General features: G+C 37.3%; 1 protein-coding gene across 6 annotated transcripts in view; it reads left to right on the top strand.

The window, feature by feature from the left end:
- Nucleotides 1-3485: 3485 nt before the first annotated feature.
- eya4 (EYA transcriptional coactivator and phosphatase 4) overlaps nt 3486-23498 on the top strand; it is a 63687-nt gene continuing 43674 nt past the window's right edge. For 4 of the 6 annotated variants that reach the window (XR_005281448.1, XM_038292631.1, XM_038292632.1 and 1 more), the window contains exons 1-2: nt 3492-3844; nt 9795-9855. Coding sequence is in view for 4 of the 6 variants with exons in the window: in XM_038292631.1 (XP_038148559.1) it covers nt 9823-9855 (33 nt within the window). In the remaining 2 variants the exon portion in view is untranslated. Of the gene's footprint in view, nt 3845-9794; nt 9856-23498 lie in introns of those variants that run through there. The other 2 variants (XM_038292630.1, XM_038292637.1) reach the window with 2 other exon arrangements.

The raw sequence follows: 23498 nt of genomic DNA on the forward strand, positions 1-23498 counted from the left end.
AGTTACTTAATTTCATCGGACAACATATGGTAATTTATAAATGTTTTAAATCAGGTTGGGTCTGGATTAGCCAGCAGGTGGGTCCGGATACGAACCCTGGTCTATTAATCTGTGAGCACTGGTCTAAGGTCACTGAAGCCGCTTTACCACTGAAAATACAGGTTTTTCAAAAACCTGTTGACAGCTAACAATCGGCATTTGGCTCTTTTCCCATTTTGACCGAAAAGCCAAGTCTGAACCCCTGCTGGCAAGCTGCGTGGCCACTGTCTCTGCGTGTGTGAGGCATCACACTGGGTCAGCGTTAATGATGTCAACAGTGCGCTGGAAATCAGGGAAGTAAATAATGGAGAGCAGCATGTACGGGAGCCAGGGTGTAGACAGTATTCTTTATTATTTCACTCTTTTGTCCTTCCGAATCATAAACAGAGTTGTTTTGGCTTGTTAGATCAGAACCAACTGCCGCTGTGTGTTGATGTCTGTATGTTGTGCTCAATGGTGTCACATAATGTAGCGGGTCAGCCTGTCTCTGGTGTTCCCAAAGTATGCCGATCAGAGCCGAGGTCATTTTAATGGGAGTCGCTTGTCGAACCATTTGACCCGGGTAGACACGCGTCAGTGAGCTGTTCCCTCTGTCACTAAAAGCCAATTGCTCCTGGGTTAAAATGTTTTTTTTTTTTACCAGTGGGAAAGGGGTATCAGTGATTCCAAACCTAAGTCACAACAACAACAAATAAGCAACTTGCAACTACTGGAAGGTTATTCTCTTCTATGTTGAATTTGGGTTTATATTAAAAACAAATTTGAGATTGTGTTAAGTTAGGTTGTTCCTTTCTTGTTCATTTGTCAGTCCTAATAAATCCTGGTTTTGACCAGAGAAAACGTTTTTAAATGCTTTAAAATTCAAAGAAAACATATCTAAATACTCCATAAATAATCTTTACCAAAAAAAAAACCTTCACATAAAAAATGTATTTTTAGTTGTTATTTCATGCATCAGTGATTTTCCATCCATTAATGATTACATACTTACATCTTATATAAATAGCAAAAAAAAGGTAAAACATTTGGATTAAAAACTAATCCTAAATCAGATTATCACCAGTTTATATTTATTTTGTTATATATTTAAAAAAAAGAAATGGATCAATATCTGAACAATGGCCAATGGATTTGGGTGTTTTCAAGTATCCATTGGCCACATAGAAACTTCAGATAAACCGACATTGTACTTTAAATTTTGCAAGCTGAGTAATAACAGCTGGTTTCTCCAACTGTTTTATGTTTCAGCTTTAGATGTAATTACCCAGAGGTTATCAACTTAGTCTCCTCAGGGGTAAGAGTCTGCATAATGTTCTAAGACAATTTCTAAATGAACATGTGGTTCCCAAAAGGTGAACACATATAAAATGAATGTATCTCTGTACTGTAACTTCAAGCAGGAACCACTAATGTGGTGATTATGAAAGATGATAGGAAGAACAGGTACAGACAAGCAAAACAATCAATGACTTCTGCATATGAAAATATAGTGTTACTATGACTTACATTATAATAGCCAAGGTCTGAAAGTTATTGACAAGAATACTTTTTTTCTACTTAGACTTTTTGATCTCAAGATTTGATCATTTAATCTAGGTTTTTTTTTTTGTCTCTCAAGTTTTAAAGCTATGTTTGGCCATAGAAGTCGCTTTTACATGCCATGTATTCAGATTGTACTGTCTTAGTTCATTACAAAAACACGTAAATATCACATCATGGGATGACTCAGAATTTTTTAGATGACTTAATTTAAAGAACTGAGTCAAGATACTTCGACTACCTCCACAGTACAAAGTGCAACTTGATCCATTTCTTGATTCTTAAATTGCCTTTGGAAGATTTCCTTTCTGGATTTTTTTTCTGACATTTTATTGCTTTGGGTTCTGGTTCTGGTCCTTTTTTAAAAAAAACAAACATTTCCCTCATACACCCACTGAGACATTGCAGAATCTATACTAGATTCTATGCTGATAAGCGTGTTGGGTTTTGCTTTAGCAGTATAACAAGCAGAAATATCTTCAAACCATGACACTTTCACCCCCATGCTCCAAAGTTGGTATGAGGTAATTTAGCTGGAATATTGTTTTTTTTATTCACAAAATGTCACGTTGTCTTCTGGCCAAAATATTTTATATAAGACTCATCCTTTCAAAAAGCAAAACTTCCTTTGTGTACACCTTCAATGAAAGGTAAACTTTTGCATTCTCTGTTTGATATTTATGTTAACAGTAGCAGGAGCCTGTTGGTTCTCTACTGGCTATAGGATATATTTAAAGACTTCTATTTGCATCTTGTGGCTATGAATCTTTGAATCCATTACCACAATGTTAGGCTCTCAAGTTTAAAGTTAGGCTATATAGGCTATACATTTTAACGCCTTCTCTCTGAATGCTTCAGGTGAGTCTTTTTATCTTACCATAGTTATAACTCTTTCAACAATAAGGGAGACACTGAACTATATGTCAGTGGTTAAAGAAAACAAACTCCTTTAAAATGCTGAGCAGAAATAAAACATACTGCTATTCCAGTGTCTTATCACACTGTTTTGTTTTATGTTACAAAATCATTTTTATTGTAATTTATATTAAGGTACTTTATTCTCTACTCTTGTTTAAATTGATATTAAATATAATTTTGTTTAAAAAAAAAAACAACAACATTGTCTTTAGTAGGATCCTAATTTTTCTACATGATTGTATGAACAGAGAATGTAAGTATGTAAAATTCAGAGGGTCCTTCATAACAACAACGCATTTATTCAGGAGATGATTCGGAAATGTGGTCTCAAATATATGTAGGCTTGTTAAGACAAAAAAAACTAAAATATTGATCATAATTTATAACAAACCCTTAAGTTCTTTTTTTTCTCAATAAGCCCTCCACAACAAGCTTTATTTGGCTTTTGTGAAACATCTATGCTATCAGACAACATGTGATGATCTTTGTTATTTTCTTGTATAGTTTTAATAACTTCTATGGATTTGTTTTGTATAATTGTTTATTTCTTCAGGGAAAACAGCTCCAGATTTTTCCAGTGTCTCTTTAACATACATTTTATATGGAAAATGCAATTTCTTCCTTATTTATCTCTCGTTTTATTTTCTTCCCCATCTTCAATGTTTTTTTTTTTATGAATTCCCTCCCATAGTAGAGTACTTACCGGTATATAAAATTATAAAGCACGTATAACTGTCACATTTATACATACATACAAAAATAAAGACCCAAGTTCTGACTTTTAATTTATTGAATTTCATTTCAAAAGTGATTTAAATGAATAAAATGACCGCTATGTTAAGAGTGAGGGAAGCTGGACAGGGGGTGCAATTTGTTTTCGCTCAGATAGGATATTTAAAACTTTGAGCACGTCATTTGGACTAAACTATTAATAAGAAGTCCCCCCAGTGCACGCCCCCTCCCTTCTCCCAAACTGAACCCCACTACTCCTGGACGCATGCGCAGCTCCTAAATGTCCAGTATCCCCTAAACGCGCCTGGTGCGCAAACTTGGACGCCGACTGAAAATAATGTTTTTTCCCCTTGGAAGCGAACTTACCACCGAAAAAGAAGTTAAGAAACCGAGTCAGGGGTTTTCCACGTGTTTAGATTAGTCTGAAATACTTTTTTTTCTGTCTTAGTGCTGGAGTCTTAATGGCCAGCTTTGACTGGGAGCTTTGATCCAGTCAGTGACAGCCTGCAAACAGCAGGGAGAGCTGCTGCGAGCGCATCCCGTTTGTTATGAGAGCCTCCGAGCTGTGAGAGAATAATCTGGGAATTCATTCTGTGCTGGAACACTTTTAACGCAGGTATGTTTGTTTACTGATATAATTTTGACTGTCTTATAGATGTAGGCCTTTATGTGTTTTGCACTTCTGTCATTTTTAAAACATGTCAAAAAAATTATGTGTGAGCTGTAAATCAAGATCTGACAGTTCTGCTGACTATTTTTAAAGTTTCTCAAACAAAATAAGTATTTAATATTAAATTGCTTTTTTATCTATTTATTTTTATTCCATCTTTTATAATAGCTTCCAGCTTCTATAATAGTAAGCAATGTTAAAAACTGTTTAAAACACATTTGTTTCAGGTCATTTCCAAACATTCTTCTGCACTTTAAGTGTTGATGTTTTTCTTCTCAATCAAGGGGTTCTGGTTTGTTTTATAGCAGCATGACGCGTGAAAGTCATTCAGAGATTTAAAAAAGTTTTTCTTTAGTTATTTTTTAACACAGTAGAGAATTCAGTTTAGCTCAGCCTTGATTTAACGACTAGATTATTTCTTTATTCTAATTTTTTATCCAGTTTGTGGGAGACACTTCATTCTTCTACTCCCGCTCGCTCCGCATCCCGTGGCCTTTTCCCTCCTTTCCATTTCTCTCCATCTCTCTTTCATCCCACGTGGAGTTTGTGTTTATATTTGATATGTAGGAAATGGGAATCTTATACCAGCACGACTCCGGCTCTCAGGGCTTGAATGGCCCCTGGCTATTAGCCTGCCTCTAACAACATGACGAGTTAGGTACACGCCGACGCAAAATCTGATAGGGGCCATATTGCGCCGTAATCCGTGCGTGGGGGTTAGATTTCACACTGAGGACTCACACTTAACCAAGGCGCGTTAAAACCTCAAAACAGCACTGATGGTATTTGGTGCGTAAAAGAACATAGGAACTTAAAGGATAAAAATCATGCACATCATCAATAACCTTGTTTTGTTTTTTTGTTTTTTTATTGTTTAATTTTGCCTATTTCTGTAATTATTATTTAGAGCAATCAATGCATTTACAATTTTAGATAAGTGTTTTTAATAAATTAAATTAAATTGAATAAAACCACTGGTGTTTTTTTAAGTATAATAATAGTTATAAAATAAATAAATAAATCATCTGAAGCAAGTGTTTTAAAGCCATTTGGGTTAACAGTTTTTTTTAGGCCAGCATTTGCGCACGTCTTGTATTTCTGTATTCACCTTACAGTTTTTTTTATGAAGGATCCAGATTCTGTAAATACAGATACAAGCACATTGTCTATATTTTTTTATGTCTCTTAATCTACTTTTCTGTCTAATAACAGCGGAGCTTTAAATTTCCATAGTTTTCATTAAACATACCAATAATTAAAATGACAAGTGTAATTTAACTCATAAGAAAACACACACAAAAAAACAATCAAATAAAGACATAATTTCTGTTGATCAAGGTCGGTGTTTTCTTTCTTTTTTCCTTTTTTTTTATCACACCCCCATTAATCAATTAAGTATCATTCATGCCGATGCGTCATGCAGGGTAAACTAGGGAGGAAAGTTTATTTAAAAAATAAAAATAAAACATATCGTGTATTTTTGGTTAATTTTTATCTGTAGTAGCCTATTATTAAAAGTGGATGAATGGGCTACACATATGTAAAAAAAAAGTTACAGAATATTGCTTATCTAAGGAAAAAAATGTCTCTTATGAGACGTTAATAAAGTGTTATGAAAACCTGGTTATTGTTTTTTATAGGTGCGTAAAGGTGGAGTTGATAGGGTACAAGCTGAAATGAATACGCAGCGTTGCTGTCTGTCTGCAAAGCTGCCTTTATGGGGTTTGTTCAGCATCGTCCTCCCTTTGGCTTTCAGAGCGTGAAATTAGGCCGCGTGCTGCACTTTCTAACCCTTCACCCCTCCTCCATCTCATGCGTGTCTCTTATATGTCGCTGTCAATAGCCATAGTAAGGAATATAATTCTCTCTGCTGGGACAATAAAGGAAATAGCGGGTTTATTGATCCCCTGCTTAGAATCAGGTAACCGCCGGGTGGCAGAGCCAGATCAAGATTTTCTGGGGCCCCTGAGCAGACTTTGCTTGAGGCCCCTTTAATCCAATTGATGAAAGCTCAATAAATCATTTAACTTGTACACTGAAAAAAAGAATGCATCCGCTTTTGTCATTGGAAAACATTTCAGTGATATATTGATAGATGAATAAATAATTGTGCAAAGGCTTTTTTTTCTTTTCTTTTTTATAATAAAAAGAACCTCGAAGAGGAAAAAAGAATTACCAGCTTATTTTCTTTTCTCTCTATTTAATCACCTGAGTTCAGAGAACCAATCTTAGTTTATACAGTCAGTTTATTTGGTTTAATTAGCTAACAGCACAAGATTTTTCCAACTGTTGAAATATAAAAATATATAAATTAAAAAGAAAAGCCATGAATCTAATAACAGTAATCAGAGGTTACATGGTGGTTGAAGCCTCTGAAGTCAGGCTTAGGCTAGATCTGGTTTGCCAACCAACAATTTATTCAACTTTCTTATTACGCAATGAGTTTCTCTTTTTGATCAAATTGTTGAGTGTGTGCTCTTCAATAAATACATTGCAGTTATTTACTATAAAGACAAGGCTGTTCCTCCACCTGGTTGGTTTCATAGTCATGTCTAGATTACAACAATGCAATCTAAACTCTGCTGAGTCAAGAAAATTAGATCAGTTAGATTAGTATTCTTACAGATTTTTTTTTTTCTTTGGGGGGGAATGTTATTTATTTAGTGGTTAATTTGCAGAGCCAATGTGCACAATATGTGGCCTTTGTGACCGTATGTATATTGATAATTTATGACAATGTTTAAAGTAGGCTTTTTTTATGAGCATTACTAAAAGTTAGAAATTAGATTTTAATTAAAAGTTAGGAGAACAGGAAGTACAGAGAGCTCTCTGCAGCTGCCCAGTTTGCCTAGGTTTTGGGCTGGCCATGAATTTAGGAAAATGTAGTTGTTGTGTAAAATGAGCTGATCAGAATTGGTAGTCAGAAGGGACACGTTTATTTTTGCAGATGTCTTTTAGTGAATAGATATTTCATCACTTTGAAATTTAAAAACCAAACAAAATGTCTCTCATAAAACCACAGTCAGCGCTCTTTTTTTACAAGTCTACTTTGCAATCCACTGCCTATGTTCCAAAACAAGAAAGGACGTCAGAAGGAGTGAATATACAAAAAGAAAAGAACTGATTGTGTCCTCCAGAAAGGTGATAAAGGGAAAGAATGACAATGAGAAAGAGCAATATACATGAGAGATAGAGAGAGAGAGATGGAGGGGTAGCTAGAGGCACTGGCACAAATCAATTCACCTGAGAGACGCATTATTGTCTTCGGTTTCAGGCCGGGAGGAGCTGAGCTCAATGAAAAATTAAAAGGATGCCAGTTAGTATAAAGGATCGAGCAAGTGCACATACCCACGTGCACGTAAACCGCATGCACAGGTCTAATTTAATGTTGCTCACTGTCAGTAACTCATATTTTAAACCAAGCTTTTATTAAGCTGCTATTTCAGATGTTGCAGTGTTGAAGGGTAACTGGAAACTTTATCCACCTTCTGGTAATAAGGCAACACACATACACACATGAACAAAAACATTTACTCTTTCACAATATATTATGTGTTTTTACAATACCTGTGTAGAAAGAAAGTAATCATACCCGCTGTAGTTTTTCTCATTTTATTACTTTGCAAGAAAAACGTCAATGATTTTCCTCAGGATAAAAATATTGCATATGATTGAAAAACACTACTAACTGCCTTTGGGAATCATATTATTAGTATACTATAGACTCCACTCATGTGTAATTGAATCTCTGCATAAATCTAGCACTTCTGTGAGGGCCTCAGATGTTTGTGAGAAAACACTTGTGAACAAACACCATTAGAAACGAGGATCACAGTAGAGCAGCTATAGAATGGCCCGTCCAGTTTCTTAGCCAAAATATTTTGTCATGTAAGATTAACGACAAATCTTGAGGAGTATCAGAAATAATCCGGGGAAGCAGTGCAGTTTAACTGCTGCTTTTACCACAGACCAATATTCAGCATTTCTTCTGCTGTCTCTTGTCTTTTATCCGGTTATTCCTCTTTTCAGCATTTGGGAATAATAATATGCATACTAATTCTATAACATGCTGTTTCTTTATGATCCTCTGTTGGAGTTGTTTGACATTATCCAAGACGGGAGAAGATGTGAAGTGTTGTCTTCAGTGGTGCTGTGTAACACTAGTTACATATGGAGCTCATATGGAGCTTTTGGCTGTATATTTTTACCTCTTCTTCATAATTATGCTCTATTTTGTTTTGCATTAAAACATGAAATAAACCCCTAAAAAATAAGTTCTAACATTTACAAAAGGGAAATATTCAAAGGGCTTGAAAACTTTTTTGAGGCTTTGTAAATTATTCTTGCTAATAGATTAAATATAAGTTTTCATGGAGAACTTAACCCATAAGCAGTTTACAGGTAGTCCCTACTGAATTACTGGGAAGCACAGGTCTAATGACACGAAAGGACTCTTTGTGTGTGAGAGTGTGAGTCTTTTCAGCCAGCTCTTTTGTTCAGTTGTCCAACTTTTCTGACGCCCTTTGCACAATAACCCGGAGACAAAGCGTTCTGTTCTCTTCTTCCTGGGATGTTGGCATTGTTGTCTATTATTGTTATCAACTGCCCTTTTGTTGCAGTGTCACTTTTTATGCCTCAGCAGAAACAGAGCTACAAGGGGTAAAATGGAATGATTCGAGCATCGTCTCTCACCTTAAGTTGTCGATAATCTGCCACCACCCTCCTTTGCTTCACTATTCTGCCCCGTCTAGTATTAACAGGGTCATTCACTTTCGGGTGCCATAGCCTGTCACTGTGTTCCAGGGACCAGCCGTGCAGCCATATCATTTACGCTTCTCTGTTTTCATTGTTGATATTTACTTCTGCAATTATCGCTCCACTTCACCCTCAGCCAAAGATGATATGCTGAAGTTAACATGGGCGCTTCCCTACTTTTGTCTTCTGTTGCTCAAACATATAAATCTGAACATATGCAAACATAGGATCCTACTGACAGATGACAAACAAACTCTTTGAAGTTTTAACAGCCTCAACGCTTCTGGAAACTCTGTTCACATCACTCTAAAATGAAATGCAGCACCAACTGCTTCAGTTGGTTACAAGTAATTGAATTGTTTGTCCAACTTAATTTCAAGGCATAAACTTAAAACATTAAGTTGGATCAACTGTCAGTTGAGGTCAGGGCTCTCATCCATGTCTATATGGACCTTGGTTTGTGTACTGGTCTACAGTGAGCTTTGAGGAGTAAAAGGCCAACTCTAAAGTGTTCCCAAAAATTATCAAATTTAACAATGTGGGAAGATTCAATATTTTGGTTTTCTGAAACAGGAAGAGTTCCTTTCACCGGAACTAAGGAGCCAAGCCCAGGGTGTGAAAAAATAACTTCTAAGCTCCGTCTGCTTCCTCCAAACCTTACACTTGGCACTAACCAGTCAGACTGGTAGGGGAATCAGTGTTGGTTATCAGACTCATGTGTCAGCCAGCACAGGGCACTATAAAATAAATGTTGGACTTAAATGTTCAAAAACTAGATCAAAGGTCCCTGGTATTGAATGTTTCAATCACAAAATGATTTCACATTGCTGTGTGCTGGCTCAGATCTGATAAGTGTGAAGACCAACACCAATCTCCAGATCCCTAGACCAGACTGATCTGTCAGATTGGAGAAGTGCAATTCCTCTAGAGTTCAGTAGAGGCAGTAAGTTTAGGCCATATACGTAGATAGGAACTCCATGGCAACTGATTCTGAGGAGAAAAACATCAATGTCCTCAGAAAAACAGCAGCTATTTAGGTTAATTGTCTCATTACACTGGCCACAAGTGGATAAAAGTAAAACTTGATTGTATCATGTTACCTAAACCATTTAAATTGTTCTTGTCTCTCTTGTTTTTCAAGCGGGTGGCAGATCATAGCCAGAAAAGCCATGGAGGGCTCACAGGACCTCAGCGAACAGATGGTGAGTTAAAGGCTACTGTATGCAAGCAGGTCTGTGGGTGACTGAGTTTACCTCGCATCAGCCACACAGCTGTGTGGTATGGTGCATGATACTGTATGTGTCCATTCGTGTGTGTCTCCATGTATGCACTAACCCACAACAGATGTGGTACAAGTCCAGTAACCATATGGTGGCAGTAAGAATTTTTGCAACTTCAGCTAAATTGAAGCTGATACGTCAAATCACCCCACAACATTTTCAAGATGCAAATAAAACTATGGTTCATATATATATATATTCATTATTTTATATTCATGTACATTCATAATCAATTAAGAATGAAAAAAGCTTGCAAACCTTTAGCCATACAGTAATTTAAACAAAAGTTTATTTTACTTCAATTGAAAACATTTATAAGGGAATTGGGAAACTATTGTAATCAAGAAAAAAAATCTGGGTTGAACTGTACTTTGTTTTAAAGAAATTAAATTTAAGTAATTTTATTTCAGGGGAAGATTTAGTTAAAGAAAACTTTTGTTCTTTTGGTTGCATAGAAAGTCAGCTTCCACCCTAACAGCGTTGCTGTCGGCCTCTATTGGTACTGAATTTTTGCAGGCTTTTCACTTTGGATTTTGAATTGTGAAACACTGTAATAGACAGGGACTGGTGAAGCACAGTGCATCCAAGCTCTGGGCAAAAAAATTAAAATAAGCAAAGATCTATCAAGGAATCTTTAATGGATAAAGGTAGCAGAGAAGTAGACATTGGTTACAACTGAATGACAACCTCATCAGGCTTCCTGTTCACTTAGCTGGCCTAAAATTTAGTTTTTTTTCTGTATCTCATTTCTCTTAACTGATGCAGACAGCTCTGCTCATCGCTTAGTTGCGATCGAGTCAAAAACAAGGTTCTGATCAACCGAACCAAAACAAGGCGTCTGGCAATTATAAAAATATATAAAAAGATGACATTATTTTTTTACTACATTTTTTCTCACTAGAGAGAGAAAAAGGTTTTTTCTTGCCTAAAAGAGTGATGCTACCAAATAATCATGGTCCAATACGTAGGCTATTTGGATTTAAAAGTCCCTCTATTACTTTTTAACTTTGCTTTGGTCAGCAAGAAATAAAAAATATTTTTCAATTACTGAAATAATCTCTTTTTTTTACATGTAGAAGTGAAATAAAAGTAAAAAGTGTAGAATTGATGGGGGATTTTTTAATGAATAAAATAGAATAAGCAGCATTCTTAATGCATGGATACATAAATCATGCAGCAATATAAAGACATAATATAAGCCCTTGGAAACAGCTGATCTTAATACTTTACTCAAAGAGTCTTTATGATCTAGTGAACCGTAAAGTGCCTTGAGATTACATTAAAATCGCAACTCTAATGTTTAAATCACTTTGAAGCTTTTTAATGTTTAGGCCCCCACATTATCAAATTACTTCTTAATGGATCGATTATCCATCGAGAATATTCAGATGGTAACTGGTAGCAGTTTAAATCAACAAAAACAAATAGTTTTTCTCTTTGATAAAATGTCCTTAAAAGTAAAAAATAATCTAATGAAAATAAATGATGTAAAAGAGGTATTCAGAAAATACAAGGAGGCACCTAGATTCACTTGAACTGACGCGCATAGTCGATGCAGCGTCCTAGTTCTGCTTGTTTAAAGATCAGGCTGTATTGTTGGGAAAATGATTTTGGCGACGAACGAAGGCCACTCACATTTCAAAGTCGTTAGTCAGCCACCAGAACAGGTGTAATTTCATCTCCTTCTCCTCCTCCTCCATCAAGCCTCGTTCTCTCTCTCTCTCCCTCCAACCTGCCAGCCTCAACAGTAATAATGCTGTGAAGTGGGACAGAGCGCATGAAGTATGGTGTTTTTCCCCTACTTTTTTCCTCTGTGTGTGTCTCGTCAGACTCACTCTGGGTTGGGTTACGGGTTAACCCCAGTGGAGCATATGTCCGTCACGCATACAGTACATGCACACGAAGGAAGGAAAGAAGGAAGGAAGAAAGAAAGAAAGAAAGAAAGAAAGAAAGAAAGAAAGAAAGAAAGAAAGAAAGAAAGAAAGAAAGAAAGAAAGAAAGAAAGAAAGAAAGAAAGAAAGAAAGAAAGAAAGAAAGAAAGAATCTTGACTCACTGGTATTCAGATATAAAATATTGATGTCTATATCCCCCCCCCCCCCCCCCCCCCCCCATTAACTCACCTGCTTTAAATAGGACTGTGATATCATTTATAATGTGAATCTGAGCTGCAGCTCAAAGACATTGATTAATTGTTCAGGTTGGTAATAAGATCGCAGAGCAAGGACAGCGATTTTAATCACCCACACCCACAGAGTCTCATATAAATTCAATTTCTGGCTCATTTTGATAGCATCTAGATCAGGGGTCACCAAGGCGGGGCCCTCGAGAGCTACATGGGTGGCCCTCAGCTTCCGTCTGAAAACAGAACAACTCACCAATGGGCTAAGTATGAAATGTTATTTTATTCAGTTGCTCCCCATTTTTAAGTATTTATAAAGATTTGAAATTGTCAATATTTAAAAAAAATAGTAATAAAGAAACAATAAAAACTATTTACTATGTATGAAACCTAGATTAACGCTGATAGGTTATAGGTCAGTATTGGTAGCTCTTCCTGTGACTCAGTACCCATCATGTGCTGTCGGCTTTAAAAAGGTTGGTGGCCCCTGATCTCGATTCTTCAAAGGAGGATTGTTTGTAATTCAGGTGACAATGGTGTAATTTCAAAAATTGCAACAAAATTTACTTTGTTGACTGTAAATTAGTAGTCAAATAATCTTAATACCTTTTCAAAACACAAAAAAGCAACATTCTATTTCATTTAGGCCCAGATGTTGATCTTAACAAGTTAGAAAGGACCGTGCCTCATCCTTTGAGATCAGTCCCCAGAAATAAACCTTAAAAATCAAGGTAAGGCAAGGAATAATGAGAGATTACCTAAAGAAACCTCTTTATTATTAATTTTCTGCAAAAAATATGTATTTATTTGTAGATTTTTTTTAGATTTCTAAAGGGCAGCATTAAATCCAGCTGGAAAGCAAACTAAATATCCTTAATGGTATGTCTTTTATAAAACTAAATGTAGCTTCGGGCAAGGTTTGAACAGTTTATATGTGTTGCACGAAATAATTTCTGATAGCCCGTCATTTGAAATATGATTGGCCCAGTTTTACACTTTCATTTCAGGACATATCTAACATTCCTGGGACCCCTGTAGTCAATGTCTAGTCCTTCAGGTTCTGGGTATTCCTTGAGTTTCAATTAAACAGCTTTATTTTATTTTATCCAGTGGTTGACCTTTATTTTGTAGTAGAAGTTGTAGTTTTAGTCTTTTTGTTTTGGTTTTTGCCTCATTCATACTCAAAGTTGTTTTGCACTAAAAGGGAGAGCAACCTTATTTTTGTGACACTTCATTTAGCTCATGGGACATTGCATTAACTTGATCAGTAGACTTATTTTATTTAAGCTGAATCTGCTTGTCACCCCTGCAATCATTTGGGGACTGCTCCTTCTATCACTGCACATCTATGCGGTCTCAGTGACTGTAACTTTAATTCATCACAGTAACCAAGGAATACACAGGACAAGAATCCATGCATTCTTACACTATGTATTCATAAAATAACCTAAAACACAATAATGTAGTAAATATACTAAATAAATAAATAGCAGTTCCTTGCAATAGCTTTATTTTATTTCCATGCTTGCTTCAGCTTTTGAAAAATTAAACTGCAAGTGACTAGTTCTTTCCCACTCTGCTTCATTGAAATAGGCGTGTCTAGGGTGACAAAGAAAACACAGAGGACCTCACATACACCGTTTTTGGGGAGTTGTCCACTGACACCTGATAGTCCCGCTCCGCTTTTTCTACCCTTTAAAGTACCCCGTTCGTCTCTTCCTCTGCTCCGCCCTTCTCCAACCACATCCATCGCACGTCATCTGTGTTATGGTCAGGCGTCCTCTCTGGCCGCCTGCCTGCCGGATCTGCTTGCCATCTGGGGTCCTTGGGGGAAGAATTGCAGGGGCTTGGGGGCAGAACCAGCAGCGTTTAGCTCTTTAATGCTACTTTTAGCTTGTTTAAGTGTCTCTCTCCACCTGTTGCCACATGTTTCCTCAGATTTAGAGAAAGGATGTTATTTAGAGGGATGCTGCAGGAGATTGTAAGCTTATGTTTTTGAGTTGTGTGCATTTTGTTTAATTCAATACATAACCCTGAATGAAATATTTGGTGTGATGATGCAAAAATAAAAAAATGGCACAAACTTTATAATATTTCTGAATTCCTTTTGGGGTCAATTTAAAAGATACTGACTCCTTTAGAAAAGATTAAATAACCTCTTGATGCTTTTTTTTTTCTTCCTCTGGTGCGCTGCGAGAGGCACTGTGGCAGCTGTCCTATTCTATGTAAGAGTATGTGAGACAGACAGACCAGTAGGAGAAGGAAAGGGGGTCAGGTTGCACCCCTCTTTCACCCCTACAACCCCATACAGACACACTGACACAAAACGTACATGCAGCAGCAGCAGCAGCAGGTCAGCATGAGCATGACCAAATCCGATAGCTAAGATCGCCCTGGCATGCCGTCTCAAAAACTGCCCTGCAACAAGGCATGTGGACAGATCCCAGAGGTGTGGAGTGTAATAGCTACTTCATGGCATCCCGCTAGTGGGTTGGCATCCAGGCTGTGGCACCGTAGTCCACTTCAGTTTCATTTCAGTGTCAGTGATTCCTATAAGATTAATGTTCAGCTGACAGCTGGGTGCTGCTGTGAGAGTCGTCTCCTGAAACAGGACAAGAAATATTCACTATTTGTGTTATTTAAAAGAAAGGCAATTTTTATACAGGTCTTACTGGCTAATGGTAAAAGAAAACAACTTGTAGACGATTATTTAAAAAATAGTATAGGGTAAGAAATTCAGAAAGATTTTACAACATATTTTGTTATAATTACAGTAATAAAATAAACTGAAATAATGTACTAGTAGCCAAGGGAACAAAATTCAAGCTGTAGTAATGTGCTGTCTCTTTATGGGTTGGTTAAAAGACTGAGGCTGTGTCCAAATATCCACCCTAATCACTATATAGTGCACTATATAGTGATTATGCAATTTTATATGAGTGTCCAAACGTCTTGTGGATGAAAAAGTGGTGAACTTGAAATTTCCCACAATGCACCTTGAAAAGTAATGATCATCCATGGTCACTAGAGGAGCAGGTATATCCCATGATGCTTTGCAAGGAGAGCTCTCCTTGCAAAGCATCATGGGATTTGTTGTCCTAGCAGTCCGCTGTCGCCTACCTGTACTTCTATTACCTATCAGCCGCCTATCAGCCGCGACTAACACTGCTCCCCAGGCGCCGCATTGTAGCAGCCCTCTGCTACCAAAGGGGATTGGTTAAATGCAGAGGTGAATTTCTCCAGTGTGAGATCAATAAAGTTCAATTATCATTAATATTATAGAGTCCACAATATAGTCCCTGCTCTATATAGCGACTGAGGGATTTAGGGGTTAGGGCGAACTTTCGGACACATCCTAAGTATTCTGAGCTGACTGGAGGTGATCAAACAAATAAAAACAACCTATTTTATTTATTTTTCCTAATTTTTTTCTCCTTTTTTCTTAATTTCTTAACCACAATTCCACTTCTAAACAACTGAAATGAAAAATATAGAGTGCTTAATGTAAGAAATTGGATGAACTTTTTTTTTTTTAAAGAAATTGGAATAACTTAACCAAGTAATTCAATATTATATAAAATCTCTACTTTTATTGAAAGTAAAGGACATTAGTCTGACATGGGATGTGTAAACAAACTAAAAAATATTTTCCCTAAACTCATCCAGCTGAGGTAAATGATCAGTCACATACCTCATGAGGGCTGAGTTTGTATTCTGGCCAGGGAAAGACATCTAGGTGTGAGTTCAACAGGTTACAGACATACCTGTGAGCCAGTTATACTGTCACAGAGCAAAACCCCCAAAACAGACTGGAGAATCCATCTAGAAACCCAGAGCAGAGGCAGCCTTGGCTTGCTTAAAAAACAATACCAGACAGGAAACCGCATGATAAGTGTTTTGAGGGTCTGCTGTGTGAGAGCATGTGTAGGTGTTTCTTTCTCTGTTTTGCACATACACTTTCTTTGGTGTGGGACGGCTGAGGTCCTCTGAGTGAAGGGAGCATCAGGCTTTGGCCAATCTTCTTTAATAGATGTCAATCAGGGCAAAGCCTTCCTAGCCAGGATTCCTCACGTTATTGATTGCTCAAAAGAGTTTTTAACAAAAACAACTTTTTTGCCACATGCTCTAATTTTTCTGTGCCAAAGCAGAAACTAAACATCATAAACTCCGTTTTTAAAGAGATAGTTGAGAATTTTAACTTTTTCTGTGCAAAAATTGCAAGATTATAAAACATTTTAAAAAGCGTATGAATACGTTTGACTAAATAAGATCACATGGGAATAGTGCACAAGTTCCTGCTTAATGCTAATCTGCAGTTGGTGTAATAAAAACAAGAGTATTTCCTCATTTTGCTGGAAAGGAAATGAAATTGCAACAGTTGTGCTTTGGTTATGGAGGAACCTGCATGCCCTGCCTGCCGCGAGAACTTCCTCTGCTGCTTTGCTGGGAGATTAAATTACTCTCAGAGCCGTTCAGAACCAGAGAGGTAGCAGAGAGGGGCGTCGTAGCCAGATGGGATGTGACCTGGGTCTCTGTTTTAAGCGGGATTTTCTCTTGAAGTATTGTTCATTTCCCTCTTTTTCCACATATTTGCTTCCTTTTATCAACAAAACGTCTATTGTTCCATGTTTCATCATCCGATGATTTTATCTTTGTGGTCACATATTGAGGATTCTCCTTTTTTCCCTTTATTCAACAATAAACACAACTGTTTATCTGAAGGCTATTGTCAAATGTTTAAGTTGTAAGTATTTTTTTTATTTGTACCTTAAGCAATGGTGTTTTATAGTTAGACGCAGTGGTCTACAAATGATTGATTACACATCACGCAGTCAATATAGATACTACCTCATCAAACCACTACAAAGAGTTTTTAAAATACTAAAAACATAATAAGCCCCACTCAGACCATAAGGTGGTTTGATTTTCAGACATTACTTTTACTTAAAGTGAAAAATTTTCACCTTAATCTATACTTGGAAAAATATAACATGTGAACATCTCTGCCTAACCATGAATGAGCTTCACCCTCCTCTACAGTTTAAACAAAAATATATTAAACCCCAGGGATAGCTTGATTGAAAATTATCTCCATTGCACTAAGAAGATGTTTGGCTTTAATCGAGACATGCATCTCATGACTAGTAATAAAACCATGTTAAAGAAGTATCAATTTAGTAATAACACATTGTTTTTATTTACATCTTGTTTAAAATGACATGTCAAGAATTAGTGAGTTTTAAATTGACATTTTCTTCACATACACTATGAGGGTTTATATTTGATGATAAACTCTGATTGCAGATTAAAGTTGGATTTAAGTCCGGACTATGGCAGCAACAATTAAGAGTATTTTAAACCTGCACCAGGGTATGATTCATTGTAGGCTGAACTGTATGATATCTAACCATGGGGATGTCCAAGGTTTGCCCACGTTGAGAAAAAATTCCAAATCCTTGATTAGAGACCTAAACTCATATAGAAAGTCATATTGTAAACAGCAATATAAACCTCGAGTTAAACGTTTTTTTTGCTGAGAAACTGTGCAACTGTCACTCTTGGTTGATTTGACCTGGTCTGGATTGGACCCATATAGCAGTTTGTCACTCTGATCCATCCCTGTTTCCTTTTGTCTGTCTGTCCCACCCTTTCTTTCGCCGCCAGCCTCCCTGCCACTTTGTCTCTTGCTGGGTCTCTCTGGCTGCAGCGATGATTCAGGCCCATTGTGAGTTCAGCAATCCGATACAGCACCAGCCCGAGAGCGAGGGTGGGGAGGTGGCGTTCGGGGAGCAGGGGAGGGATGAGAAACAAGAGGGATTATGGCTGTTCCGATGGCCATATCCATGATGTCTGGAGCCTGAGGCGCTTTGCACTATACCTGTCCTCTGGTTTACCTGTTGCTCTCATTCCATATTTTATCTTTTACTCTTTCAGCCTCTTTCCAAGACCCCTGAGCTCCTCACTGTCACATTTTGGAAACCTCTTTTCCCGCCTTTTCTCCACATCAACATATCAGATTGTGGGTGATTTCATTAGGAATATGATATGAAGTCTTTCAAAGTGTGGTATGCCAGAACAGCTTGTGACTTCTAAGACATTTAACTTAGCTTCCATCTCTGTGGCCCAGAGGGCAGCAGTAACTTCTAATAAAGGGCTGCATATTAAATCTAACAGCAGATGGTCTGTGTGTCTGTGAAGCCATACCATTCTCTCTCCTTTGGATCTTTTCTGACGGATATCTACCTTATGTCGTACCTCTCATGCACACCCACTGTGATGTCACGTGCAGCATTATTTAACAGGCATCTGGGAGTCCATTCATCATTTAATTAAAAGCGTCTGAAAGGAATCTGAGGGCTAATGAGATTAGTTTTAATTATTGATGCTGCTGTTGCAGTCGGGCTTTTACGGACACACTAGTGCACAAAGACACTCTTAGAGTTATGGCCATTCCAGTCAGTCTCTTTTAGAGACAGAGCATCTGTTTTAGCTTGTGAATTAGCTCATTTTTGCTTTCATGGCTGTATATAACACATACATATTCCATTTTAATTCATAGAGGTAGGATTGGATGCACTGAACACAGTTTTGTTTCGTCAGTTTCTTTCAGCATAAAACAGTGGTTGTTACTGCTTTCGTACACTTGTGTAGGCTCCTTACATTAGGTTTTTACAGTCCAGTAGATTTAAACCTCATCCCCACCAAAAACACATTTTATTAGGTGTCATAAAGACATGAAGTGGTAAAAGTTGTAGTGCTAGGTGACTAATTTCACTAAATAAATCCCTTTTCTATTTAGGTTTAGAATGTGGAGAAATGCTGACAGGGAAGAATATATCAGACCAACACAACCTCCAGTGCTTCAGTTTATTTACATTTAAACTTACAGTACCTAAAGTCCTTCTCAAATCTATACAAAATGGAGCTTCATGAGCTAATTTGAAACTATAAAAAGTTATTGTGTTGATATTATTAGATATGTATTAGTTGGATTGGATTTGAGATGAATGACGCTTATCCAGCCTTCCTATCTGGACGGCATAAAATCAACTGCATGCACCAAAATAATACAGTGAGATTTTAACTACAGACATGTAATACAAAATGAGTGGAGAATTTGTCAACCCAACTTTGTCTTAATATGTTGAACATTAAGATGGGGCGTTAAAACTAACCTGGCAGTGGCCAGATTGATATGTGTAGAACTGAGTTGAGTTCTACGTTATCAAGCTGGGATGGCTGCCGTTCAGTCTGTCCGTGAAAAGGAGGCACGCTTAGTGCAATACTTCGAGCTGATTGAGTGACGTGCCAACAAAAACCCGCCTTCAATAATACGCTTTCAGCCAACCATGGCACCGAATCGTCTTCAGTTAATCTGCAGCTTTTTGAGTGTTTTCACAACTAGCGAAGTAAGATGATAGATCAATCTTTTTTTCAAATCCTGTCGAAGAAAAGTACAGACATCTTTCCCATCTACAAATGCACAAACTACTTCTATTTGCTCCTTTTTTAAAACAAGATCTTGTAGCTATTTTAGGGAAAACAGAGTCAATTGCGGAATCGACAGATAAATACTGCAGCGTAGCACCGTTTTTAATGCCTCAGCAAGATCCTTCTGATTTTCCTGATTTATTCCTACATGTCCCGCCCTAAAAAACACTGCTGACATGTCATTGGTCCGACCCGCTGGTGGTTACGAGATGGAGGTATTATCGGGAGTCTTTCAAGATGGATTTGTTGTGAGACTAAAAACTCAGATCTCGGAACAATCCAGCTTGCAGCGCAAGGTTAGGTTGTGTTCTGTTTACGCAAGTTTTGGTTTGCCATCCAAAATATCTGTTTGCAGTATACTTTACATGAAAGTATCATTCATTTCTTTTTCTGCTTGTGAAGACTTCAATTGTTAATAACTAATATTAAGTAAATGTTTTTCTGTGTGAATTTGTTATCTTTTTCTCAACTATTTTTAACTAAAGCCTGATGCCTTTATGTAAGGTTTGTTCATTTAACGATAGTATTGGATCAGTATTGGGTATCGCAGGAAATCCATAGCCCAGCTATTTGGATTAAGTTGGTGCATGTGTAATTAAAACACTGCACAAGTTATTCCTAAACAGAGTTAATTATCCACATTCCAGGGGGGCCTGAGGTTGTTCTTATTATTTGCCTCAGAACATTTTCAATGTACTAACATGTGGTCCAAACCCCTAAAAATAAATCTAGGTTATTTTAACTCTCAAAGTTAACATAATAAACTCTAAAGGAGTTTAAACTGAAAAGAATTAAACATATTGCTTGGAATCATCAACCATTCAGAAATGTTTGCCGCGTGGCACCAATAAAACTCCACTCTGAGGTTTATCAAACTGTTAGCTATGTGTCTATTTCACTGTCAGATATAAATATAGTACTGACATACATTTTATATTAAACTGATTAAAGTAATGGCTAATATGGGTGCATATGTGTCTGCATGGTCAGCCATGGACTGGTTTAGGTTTCTCCCAGTTGTTTTTTTAATTACCCTGCTCAGATTAACTGCGCTGGAGCAGTCGAGGCCAAACGCACAACTAACAGTGCAGAACCAATGCCTCCCACACACACACAGATGCACACATAGAAATCCATCAGTGGTTTTTCATTTGTCTCCATTGAGTAAAGCGGCATTAAATCGTCCCTGTGATCCCCTCACTCCCTGAGACAATGAGGAGCCAAATTGAGCAGCAGGTATGAAGACCACCAAAGCAGGGTGTACTATAGGGAGTGACCCTTTTTCCATGTCTTAATTCTGCCTGGCGTCTAACTTTACCAGCTTTGCCTTTAAAATGAATTGCTATTAAGGACTATTTTCAAATGTGTACTTTTTACAAATTACTAAAAAAGGTAGTAATTAAGACTTTACATGTTCAATTTGTATATACATGTAAAGTATATATATAAGTTATGTTAGGGTGTTGGTGAATATTTATGATTCATAATTATTTACCTAATTTATATAATTCTAAGCCAACACCAAGTTGCCAAAATCACACTGTGTTTTAGTTCATGGTATTGTCTTTTAATCTCTGTGAAAACATTTGGTTAATGATATAGCTGAATGAGTGTCGAATCCTTTCTACTCATTGTAGCACCAAGTTTTATCCGTAGATTTCCTCAACTAGAAAATAAATACCCATAACTCATCACCTTAAGGATTTCTATTAAAACATATCTTATATCAGTTTTAAGATCAATTATATATTGCATAATGAAGCCTTAACTAATAAATGTTGTATAAAAATTATTCACCAAGGTTTTCCTCATTGCGTATGGATATCCAGTTTTCCTCAAGGTCTGACCAGCGAATTCTGATGTAAATATTTAGAATTTTTTGTATCAGAACTAAAGGACTTGGGATGATACACGCACAAACTAAGCTTTTTAAATGTAATTAAACAAATAATATTAACCAACATAGAGCATTCAGAAGTTTTTTATAGTGGAAGTTTTGAATCTATCACAAAAGTGATGTATTATCAGTCAATCCACATGTAAGCATGAATGTATATGCAACGCTGTCATTTTCAGTTGAAGTTTTGATTTTTTTTTTTTGTTGAATTTATCCATCTTAGTCGCTGACAGGGCCAGCAGAACTGGTGTGATTTGATCACTGGCTTGTTTAATGGAGCATCAATTTGTTTAAACTCTTTCACATTTAAGGGAAGTGAAGTGCATATGGCTCTGATGCTGTTCCTCACAACAGTTGGTAGCAACATAACGTATGCGTAGAAAAGTAAAGAGAGGCAGCCAGAAAGGAACAGAAAGAAACCAACCTTTACCTATTTCACCCGAATACCTCCTCCTCTTTCCCCCCATATCCACAGACTCACCTTGTTCTTCCCTTTCACTCTCTGACTTCTTTTTTTTTCTTTATAGCTTCCTACTACACCTGAAAAGAGAGCATTTTTGGAGGTATAAAGAGACGGATAGATTTACACCTCCCAGGGTGGGGGAACTGGAGGCAGGGTGTAGGAGGAATGGAGGAGGGGGGGTCGGTGTGAGGGAGGAGGCTCAGCACAATGTATTTTACATGAAAGGAAGGGGATAAAGTTACCACTCTGATAACCACTCATACAAATGGGGACAGCAGAAAGCTTTGAGCATGGGACAGCTAAATGAATGTGTGTGGATGGGAGGAGGGGGATTGTTATGGTTTAAAGGCTGTGTGTGTGTGTGTTTTTTTTAAAGGTTTAAAGATTCAGCACCGCATTTTTATCAATTTATCTTTGTGAATGTAGCGCAAAATGTTGAGACAACAAATCGCCTTGCATCATCTTTTAAGAAACTAAACATATTTTCCAAATACAATATTTTTTTTTCCCCTAAATTTTTACAGTAAAAGTTATCTTTAATAGAATCAAGCTTTAAACTGAATGGATAAATGTTATGCAGTTCAACAAAGAAAACTAACAAAAAAAAAAAAAAAAAATCTGAATGTTTAAACATTCCCTCACAAAAATTATTCAATTTACTCATATAAAATAATTGCTGTGCCTAAATTTGTTCGCCCTTCAATATTTCAATCCTAACATCTTTTTTTGCGGATGAAGATGTCATGATCGGTTCTCTAATGGAGACCCAAAGATGCAGAACACCACTGACGGACACAAGATGAAAAGTTTAACAAGTTTATTTGCACAAGCACGTAATATGCAGATGACTGGTTTGGGCCTGGAATCTGGTTTCACCGGAGTCTGCGTGAGAGACAACACAGTTAAGGACTGTTGACGGGGTTTTGGTTTCCAATGGTGCTCTGATAGTACCTTGAGGGTTCTTGAGGTTCTCCTTGGGAGAGTCACTGTTGGTTCTGGAGAAGGATGTGTTAGCAGAGTCCGTTAGCTGCTTCAGCGTCTCACGTCTTATTAGAACAGACCTTGGCTTGGGTTTCCTAGCTCTTGCCCAGAGCTGCTTAGAGGTAGACTGAGAATCTTCAGGGTTTGGCTCGGAGGGTCGGCTCGGCAGGTTAGCTCTTCCAGAGCTTTCACGGAGGAAGCACGAGTCACCTAGAGGCACAGAGACAAACGTTAGGATCTGACTCGGGATTAAGGACATGGAAAAATCACTGAGATCAAGGCTTTAGCGCTGACCAACTGGAACAACACTGCGGCATTGAGGTAAGGTCTGAAGGCAGCTTAAGTAGTGGATCCTCTGATGGTCTTGATGAGCTGCACCTGTGCAGGAGGCTCCCTCAGAGGATCCACGGCGGACTCTGCTGGAGAAAAGTGGTATTTTCTCCAGCTCCCAACAGAAGAAAGCTACAATAATATTATGACAATACTTCCCCCAAAATTCTGATGCTTGTGATAATTTTTTTCTGAGGAAATTAATGACTCATCAAAAAGGTGCAGTTTTCACGTAATTAATATTTTGCTTCCATTATTATTTGCACCTACTATTCTTATGCGG

This window comes from Cyprinodon tularosa, unplaced genomic scaffold (genome assembly GCF_016077235.1).
Source record: "Cyprinodon tularosa strain WSP-4 unplaced genomic scaffold, ASM1607723v1 ctg315, whole genome shotgun sequence".
In the NCBI taxonomy this organism is placed as follows: Eukaryota; Metazoa; Chordata; class Actinopteri; order Cyprinodontiformes; family Cyprinodontidae; genus Cyprinodon; species Cyprinodon tularosa.